Here is a 9,714-nt window from a genome sequence, read left to right on the forward strand (position 1 = left end):
TTGAAATGGCTGCAGTAAAAATTTTGAGTTCAAGAATTTTTGTGTATTCAAAACTTAAAACTTATGAGTTTAATGTAACCGAAACTTCACTTAACCATCAAAATGTATCAAGATTTCAAACAATGCTCTTATAACATATCCACCACAACTATGTACCTCACAATGCCATTATACCTCACAATGCCATTACATTGTGTTTTTGAAACTGTAGCGATGTGAAAATATTTGTGAAATCAGTTTCCATGAAGTAGTTTGAATTTGATTTTCTTGTTATCGACAATCATTTTTAACCATATTTCAATTCAATATTATAATCTTCATCGATAACAACTTGAGAATTCTGAGTCCCAGTGTTGTCCATAATATTTCCAATGATGAAATTGAGGTAATAAATTAGACACCACAACAGAGCTGTGCGGAATTCCTTCCTTCGACTTCCTTCTTCCTTCTTCCAGGCTTTTTTCACTTTTTATTCCTTCTTCCTTATTCCCTTTTGAAAAATTTTATTTCCGTCTTCCTTGTTCCTTCTTCCGTTGAAAAGTTTACTAAAATTTTGTAATTTTCGACGGAATTTTGGTGGTTTTTGACGGAATTTTGTATGAAACAACATCAAAATTCGTTTTCAGAGATGACTAGAAAAAAGCTTCTTCAAATTTGTCATTTTCAAAATTAACTTCCGATTTCCCGGTTCGGAACCCAACTTCCTTCTTCCTTTTTGAAAATTTCACTTCCTTCTTCCTTCTTCCTTCTTCCTTTTCAAAAAATTTTACTTCCGCACAGCTCTGCACCACAATAATCGCCTCACGTCTTATAAAATTTTTATGATATTTTTTTTTAACAATCAATGAAGTTGAGAGTGCATTCGTTCTGATTTTTTGCAGATGTTTGAAACAGTACTTTTCAGAGTACTAGTCGCTTTTTTTCAAATCTTCATTTCATCAAAATAAAAACAATTTTAAGTTTTTTATACGTACATAAAAATGGAATCCTCTATCATTTCTGATTTGCAGACTTGAGATTTTACGTTCTCATTCTGCTTTTTATGCTGGCATTGAACCAATTTGTTAGAATTAAATTAGTTAAAAGCAATTATCAAACTATTAATACTGATCATTTGGTAATTCAACATAATATTGAAATAGTCAAAATTCAAAAATACTGAACCTGATAATTCTCGACCGGGTTACCCAGAAAGGATTAGAAAGGACATGATCAGATAGCCCGGCCAAACTAAAATTTGAAATATAATATTTTAACATTTCAAAAACGAAACAAAAGGACGTTGATGATTTGGATTTTTAATAACTTCCCCCGTTTCAACATTTCTATGTTAAGTTTTAGATCACATTGACGTTTAGTTTGGTTTTGATAGACTCACCCCAAAACTAGAATACACGAATAGTTGTCATTAATTCTGAACTTCTGAAATGTCCGCTAATGTCATCTACGCATGCACCGTAAATCGACACCAAATACTAAAATCTTCATTTCGAGACCATTCTCTCTTTCATGTCCGAGCAGTTAACACTACTCGAAGGTTTTTTTTCTTTTTTTCATGTTTCAAGATAATGCGAAACCTGTCCGTTTTGAAATATAGTTGCTCCTTAGCTTTCTTCAATATTCCCACAAAAAGTCATTTTTCATATGCGCTCCGCCGAACCTTGTTTTTCCCTTGCGTTCCATCATCCCCCTCTTTGTATGCCTAAACGGGCAATTGCTGTTCATCTGTCCTTTTCTCGCCCTTTGCCAGTACTTCCCCCTTCTCCGTTTATATTAAGGTCGGACTGCATGGTGCAATAAACAATCGATAATGTGCGAAACCACTCTTTTTCGCGCACTTGGCTCATTTTAAATATTGCGTTATTTTTTTCTGAACTCTGAATAACAAAAAGGGACCTTGCCAGCAACATAAAGTAAAAAATTAATAGTAGAAAATTAAAACTTGAAACATAATTCCAATTTAAAAAATTATTGCGTTATTTAAAAATTCGTTTTGAGAAAGATCGCAGAAAGTTATTTTCATTACTTTTCCGGTTTTTTCGTGGTTGCCTGACTCTTTTTTTTGCACGAACTGAATTTGTAATGTTTCATGTTTTTCCACTGTTTCAGTTACTTTACAAGTCTTCAAGAAGAACTCTGGCAATAATGACATGACGAAATTTTGGGCATGAAAAGGATTTACGAAACTTATTCGAAAAAAGAAACGAGTCGTCCCATTCTCGTAAAGTTCACGGGTTTTCAGCACCGCAAAAATCATTATTCTGTTTTTTCGTCTTGACAGTTCTGCACCGTCAATTTTCTTTCATTCCCATCCGTGTTTAACAGAAAAGGTAGTTCATTTTTGGTTTTTTTATTGTTTACGCCGAAGTTCCAACGTTTCTGTTTCACAAATTCGTTTTTCATACAACGTTGAAATAGTTTATAATTATTTAATGACACCTTTAGTAATAGTTGTTTTTTAATTTCAAAGTTTGTAAACAGGTTAAACGGCAGTTTTTTTTCTAAAATTATGTGTTTCAGAAATATAATAATTACAGTGCTAACGTTGTTTGACTATTTCGAGTTAAATATTTCCAAACTTTGAGAACGTGTCACGGTTTTGCTGATTGACCCGCAAAGTGAAATTTATATGGACTGTACAGATCTTAAGCAGAACTTCATTTTTGTAATTGACCTTTTTTGTACGAGGGCCGTCTAGCCAGTTACGGGCCGGCGGATTATTTTCTCCCTTGAAGTAAAATATTGATTTTTGCCGGCCTGCAACTTGCTAGAGAGCTCTCGAAAAAAGATCAACTACAAAAATGTAGTCATGCTCTTGATCTGCATAGTCCATACAAAAGTTAAACGTTGCGAGAATCATGGCCGGCACTGTAATTCTCACTTTTATCATTCCCAGAAATAGTTAAAAATTTCGTCGATAGTATGTATTTCCATACGTTTTGCTAGACTTACAAATACCGTTTCACAGTGATTTAAAAGTGCCATAGGAAATTTTCACATTGTTCGATTATCGATTCCATTTCCGCGTGAAACTTACTGTGTTGCCACAAAGCGCGATTTCACACGAACTGCCAATTTTCATTCTGAATCGTAAAGTACCTTCTTTCTTATTTTTCACCGAATCCCTTTATAAGAACCTCTTCGTTTTCAGGTAACCACCGTCAAAATGCTCCCCGAGTCGCCCCTCCCAAGTACTCCAATGGCCTCGTCTCCATCTAATAGGGAAAACTACTGTCCTCATTCCACATGGAATTTGACACCAGTTAACACTTCACCATCGAATTGTTCGATGGATTCTGGAGATGTTGAAATGGAAGAACCAAAGGAACAGGAGACATTGGAGACACCACAGAACGACTTAACCCCAGAATTCTCAAAACGAAAAAGCCGACGTCTTCACAAGGAGAACACCTCGAATGATAATGAGTTGTTGGCCAATTATCATAATGGTCTTGGTGTCGTTGGTAAGAGTTAGAACACTTTTCATCGGAACTCCTTCTTAACTTTATTATTTCAGAACGTGGAACCAAAATTCCAATCGGACTCGGCCACACTCCATTTGTCTTCAAAAAGAAGGTCTCGGGAAGAATTCAGAGGCAAAATAACATGTTGAAGATTGACATGGTGCCTGTTTTCAGGAAGATAGAATCCCCCTCAATTTCTGGAGCCAACAGATCAGAGAAGACAAACTCAGACTATCTGAAACCAGGATCCAATAAAATCGAAATCGGACCCAATCACCAAGCAGACATTCCACAATTAGAGGAAAGTCGCGAAGATGAACCAGATAGGGAGGAAGTGATTTGGACACCTCCAGAGCAAACATTTGACTACGAAATTTGCCGTAACGGATATTGGAGAGCCATCTGGAGGCAGTTTGAAGGGCAGATTCCATTCGAGATTACGCTTCAAAATCTGATGAAATGTGGATACTCGTTTGGAGAGAGTCTGGAGACAGTCGACCAGAATCTGAAGACTGTGCCTCAAAAGTTCAAGCCGTTATGTGAAAATCAGTATAAGCAGTTTGAAAAGTTATTGTTGGTTAACAATTTTGAAAGACGGACACTTCAGGAAAAGAGCGTAAGTTGTAGAGAAAATTTTCGAAAGTGTGTTTTCCAAACGGCTTCCTATTTTCAGATGAAAAACTATCACATCGCCGAGGTCCAAAAATTCTACCATGACTTCAAAAATGCCTATCTTGGAGCTGAAAACACGTGCGACTCCCATGACCCCCTCTGCAAAGAACTCAGCTTCGTTCCCCGGTGGGCGTGCTCAAATTGCACCAAGATTGACAGAGCTCCAGGAGACCTTTGCTTGATCTGTAAGACTTACGAAGAACTCACTGGAAATACTCGGCCAGCCACTGATGTCGTTTTCAACGATGAGGATGCTAAGAAGATTCAAGACTGGAATCAATTGGATATCAAAAAAGGAAGGACTATTCCGATGACGGAGTTCGAGAAGATTCAAGAGGCGGAGGTCACATACAGATGGATGAACAATATTCTAACGGAAGAGGAAGAAATGATGATTGACAATTATCAGCTCACTCATCGTCGTCGCTGGAACAGGTTGTCTGAAGCAGAGCAAAAGGAGATTGGAAGGAAGATCGTAGAGCAGTTGAAACCTCATCCACTGCCTTTGTTCAAAAAGTGCAAGTGTGACGATGTTGAGAATGTGCAAATCCCTGCTCCCTCTCCGGTTAAAGTCGTAATGTCACAAGAGGTTGTACTGGCATCATTCCAAAAAATCGATAAGGATGTTCAAAATCAGAATGAGCAAATCAAGAAGAGAAAACTGTAAGAGGTGGGTCAAATCTTGGTTTTTGATTTGATAATTAACTTCAATTTTCAGATAATTCGACTCAATGCATCACTATGCAATCTTCTCGTCAGCTGATCCGAATATCCATTTTGACATTTCATTTTTCTATTTATCTATCAGATTTATTTATGCCCCATTTCTCTTCCCCCCACCCCGAATCCTGTCAAATCGGTCCCTGATTTTTTGGACCCCCGATTTTTCCCCGTTTCTAAAAGTGTTTTTCCCTGCTTATCAGGTAATATACGGTTGTTTTTTAATGTTTCTTGTATGTCTCCTTTTTTTTGACATATAGTTGTTTTGAACGAAACGTTTGACATTTTACAGTCGTGGATTTTACTGTTCCTAGAATATCCACGAAGGGAAAGAGATTAGTTTGAAATTAGCTAAAAGGAAACAAACAATAATCTGAGACTGTTCAGGAGTGTCGCTCGCGGTGTTATGGAAATGTTGTCAGGGCAAAAAGACTCCTGGAATCATACTTGTCAAGGCCCGAGCCGAATGCCCGGATAATTGGCGCCCAAAATTCAATTTTTCCAAATTTTTGAAATGTTTATCGCGAAATAGTCAAATTTTCGACTGTGACTCAATCCGAAATCCAATGTACATTTGATTTTCAATTGAAATTTAAAACATCTCCGAAAATTCCAGCAGTTTTGCAAAAAAGTAAAAAAAAATTCAAAAAGTTCAATGTTTGTATTGAAACCCGGGCCGATGAAAATTTTCTCGTCGCAAGTATGGTTACGGGGTTTTTCTGTTTCGAAAAGCACATATCTTGAAAAACATAGCAGAAAAATATTCGTTCAGAGTTTGATTTAGTTGAAAAAAAAAGATTCTCTCTCTCAGAAAAGTATGCCACTGATGAAATCGTTTATTATGTTCAAATTGATGAAGATTAATGTTGTTAGTGTAAAATTTGAAATGATATTATAAAAACTAATTTTGAATGAACAATGAGTTTTGGCAAGTTGTAAAACAAGTAGATTAGAACATGAAATATCCTACCATTCCAAAACTTAAAAACTTTTCTCTTTTAGAGTTTATGGTATTGACTTCAGAAATCATGCTCCAGTTGAATTTATGAGTTCGATAAAACCGAAAATGTATGGTTTCCTTGGTGTCATCAGAAATTGACACCAACATTTTTCTGCTAGAAATTCTCAACAACTTGAGCAAGAAATAAGGAGTCACCAACGTAGCAAAGCAATTGAACATAAAAACTTTATTCATTACACAAAACCATCAATAATACTGTGCAAAAGCCTTGACATTTGATATTTGAACGCCGTGCACTGTTCCACTAAACATCAAGGTGTTCAAGTTGCACTCCAGGTAGTACTTTGCAAATTGTCCCGTACCTTGAGTTGTCTCAACATCTTCTCGAGTTATAGTAGCTTGCAGACACTGTCCAGTAGAATCAATCCATCCAATTCGGCCCTCAAATATTACAAATGATCGTTGAGTCCAGAAGGCTTTTCTGAAGCTTGATATCTCAATAACCACTTGAGTGAGACAGCGTGAACCCAGGAAAACAGGTTTGCGAACGGAAAACGGGTCATTTTTGTCATCGTTTATAGCGCACGTGGTGGTCACGTTAGTGATGACATCAACTGGGGCGCATGGGCAAGCTGGAAAAGTACGAATCTTTGTTCTTTCACTTTGAAAGATTCTAAACTTACAATGTTTGAGATCCACAGCTTCACCTTTGCATGGGCAGTTGTAACCGCCGGATAAGCAGACACGGGTACGTTGCCACTGGAAATATTTCACTTGAGAGTTGTTATGAAACAGTTTTTGCTGAACTCACCGATGCTTGGTTTGCCACTTTACTCCATCCACTCCAAGTCGACCAATAACCGTTATCCGGACAGCAGGGAAGGGCGTAAATGTCCGGCAATGGAACACAATGAACCCAGTTCTTAATGGTCATTGTTGTTTTATTAAAACAGCAGTTTTCTCTGCTGGAATTGAAACGTGGCCAGTTGCACGCTTGGGTGTTGCAGGGCATGCTTTGGATCTTGGGGCCGCTGTAACATACGAAATGGTAACAGTTTTAGTACGTTCATAATCCTACTTGCAAACCTGGCCAAAACGGGCTGGCGCGGGTTGGTGCGTAATTCGCTTAAAACGCAATCTTATGAGCTGAAAAATATAGGAAAATGTAGATCTCGGCGAGTTCTATATCTGTGACCTACTACGGTCGGGTGAGAAATCGTTAATTTGCCGCGGTTTTCGTGCTTTTTGGCACTTTATCCCGGCCCGCGGCTCATTAACGACTAGCCGTCCGGTCCGTGGTAAGCCACAGTCATTGAACTCGTCGAGATTAACATTTTGGTATATTTTTCAGATCATAAAGCTCAGTTTTAATCGAGTTACGCGCTGGCCCGTGTCGGCCCGTGTCGGCCCGATCAGCTCATAACAATTTATCGAAACAAAAAATATTGTTCCGATACCTTTTTCGAACTTACACGCATGTTGGGCAATTAGTCATTGCGTCCGACAAACAGGTTCGTGTATAGGTGCGATTCGCGCATGCTCCACATGTTGCATCACATGTTTCAGTTGTTGCCCAATCCGACCAGATTCCTCCGACTGGACAGTCCGGACATGTAGCCGCAAGGATGGTGAGAGGAAGAAGGAGAAAGAGAGACCAATACATCAGAAGAAGTTTCTCTGTGAGTGTGCTGAATGAGTTTTGTAGGAGATGGATGGTATAACTGAAATTTGAATATGAATAGGGGAGTGACACAAAGGAAACCAAAAAACCAAAGGTCTTGTTATTGTGACAGATCAGAGATAAGACCGTGAGAAAATTTTTCGGTTTCTTCTTTGGCATAGGAGAAGTGATGTGTGGAGCCGGAAGTGACGTTATCTAACAATAGTTTCACTATCTAACAACACTCAGATAACCTGAAAGTCAGGTTTCGATATTTTGTTAGTGGAGCTAACAATTCATTGCAACATAATATAGTTTATTCCGAAAATTAAAGTTTCAACTCAATAAAACTGTCCAATTGAAACGACATCAACAAAATTAGCCTCCTTGAATCTCCCATAGAACCTTCCAGTAGTCGTATTGCAAAGCAGACTAAACTTGTAGAATGATCCAGCCTTCGACGTCGCCGACCCAAAACCTGATGCATCCTGCACATTGCATTTCCCAGTGGAATCGATCCATCCAAGAGTGGACCAGTCCTTAGTTCCATTGGTAAAAAAGAATTCCTTCCGGAAATTTGTTGCTTCAAAGACTATTGTAGCTGTGCAATCGGAGCTGCTGTAGTAGGGAGTGCGGACGGTGAATGGAGTCTTGTTGGTAGAATCGCAGGTGGTGATGGTACTGATGGCTGGACAAGGGCATCCTGGAATACGGTTCTTTTTCAATTTTCACTTTTTCATAGATCTGAGAAATGCAGATAGCCAATCATATTAGTTAATGAGACAACATTATTAAAAAATCAAAATCCCTTCAGGTCGGTGTTGTGTTTTTCAAACCTACCGTATTTCGACTGTATGGCCTCACCAGTGCAGGGGCAAGCGAGTTCTCCACTCAAGCAAGTTCGGGTACGGCTCCACTAAAAATTTCGATAGGTTAATTACAAAAATTTTTCGTGTTAATATATAAAACACCAGCCTATCTGCCCCGCCTTCGGCGGTTCAGTCGGCTGGCCTTTTCTCATCCACGTGGCCACCTACTCCCAAATGTGCCCGCGTGGCCGAGTGGTCTAAAGCGGCTGTCGCTGTCCAAAGCACGGCAGTTCGGTTTTGCCCACTGGCTCAGTTTCTCTTCTCTTTCCAAAACCGTTGCGGACAGTGCCTCAGACAGACAGACAAACACCACTTGTCTTTTATATATAAGAATGATAACTGTTTCAAAAACTTAAGATTGTTAGTTTGGTTAGGAATATTATACTTTTCCAATCCGTGATGTTAACCAATTTTCAACTTTTTACATTTTTGCTTCAAATGACAGAGGAATTACTACAGACTAGATCTTCTATTACAACATAGTACCCAGAAACAGTAACCAACGAACCAACCTTGACCATATTTTGCGGCTCCACTAAAAATTTCGATTGATTTTTTAGTGTTAAAATGTAAAATATTACTGTTCTTAAAACTCAATATTATCAGTTTTGTTAGATATATTGTACTTCTATTTAAATTCATGGTAAACGCCAATTTTCGTCTGTTCAGTCTTGTTTTCAAATATCGACTGAAGAATTACTACAGACTAGATCTCCCATTACAACATAATACCCCGAAACAGTAACCCACAAACCTTGACCACATTCGCTTGCTTCACCCAGATTCCCCATGCCGACCAATATCCTCCGGTTGGACAGCAAGCCAGAGTACTATTAGTTTTCAGTGGTCCACATTGAAACCAGTTATTAATGATCATAGGGGAACCAACACAGCAAATAACGCCGCTGCCGTTGTAACGTGGATAGTTACACGCTTGGGTTCCACAAGGCATAGTGATGGTGGTGTTGCCTCTGGAAATTTATTATAGAGAATCTAAATTGGAAATAAGTTCTGAACAGAAAAGTTGAAGATGTTCCGAAACCGAATTTTTTCAAAATTTTCGGATATTTTCTGTTTTAACACTTCCTGAAAAGAAAAACTAAATATGACAGTTTTAATATATCCCACTCTTCCAAATTAACTGATAACTAACATGCACGCACATCCTCCATTCATGCTCGTTGACAAACAAGTCCTGGTATACGTGGCACTATTACAAGCTCCACATTTTGTTTTGCAGTCATCAGTGGTCTCCCAAACGGACCACAGTCCCCCAATTGGACACGTGTCCGAGGAGCATGCCGCATTGGCTGATGAGATAATGAGGACGATAAAAGGGAATAAGATCAAAAACCAGTCGAGTTTCAT

The 9,714-nt window shown here is 38.5% G+C and overlaps 2 protein-coding genes across 2 annotated transcripts; one reads left to right on the top strand and one right to left on the bottom strand.

Annotated features, from left to right (window-relative positions):
- Nucleotides 1-3,166: 3,166 nt before the first annotated feature.
- On the top strand, nt 3,167-4,858 carry GCK72_013013 (uncharacterized protein; the record flags this gene model as incomplete). Its single annotated transcript, XM_003091415.2, has 4 exons — nt 3,167-3,464; nt 3,518-4,080; nt 4,138-4,799; nt 4,855-4,858. 4 exons carry the CDS (start codon nt 3,167-3,169, stop codon nt 4,856-4,858), a joined length of 1,527 nt encoding a protein of 508 aa, XP_003091463.2.
- A 1,205-nt stretch (nt 4,859-6,063) lies between these two features.
- Nucleotides 6,064-9,714, bottom strand: GCK72_013014 (uncharacterized protein; the record flags this gene model as incomplete). Its single annotated transcript, XM_053729579.1, has 8 exons — nt 6,064-6,449; nt 6,501-6,576; nt 6,629-6,848; nt 7,290-7,505; nt 7,883-8,180; nt 8,318-8,393; nt 9,101-9,317; nt 9,500-9,714. 8 exons carry the CDS (start codon nt 9,712-9,714, stop codon nt 6,064-6,066), a joined length of 1,704 nt encoding a protein of 567 aa, XP_053584351.1.

This window comes from Caenorhabditis remanei, chromosome IV (assembly GCF_010183535.1).
Source record: "Caenorhabditis remanei strain PX506 chromosome IV, whole genome shotgun sequence".
NCBI lineage: Eukaryota > Metazoa > Nematoda > Chromadorea > Rhabditida > Rhabditidae > Caenorhabditis > Caenorhabditis remanei.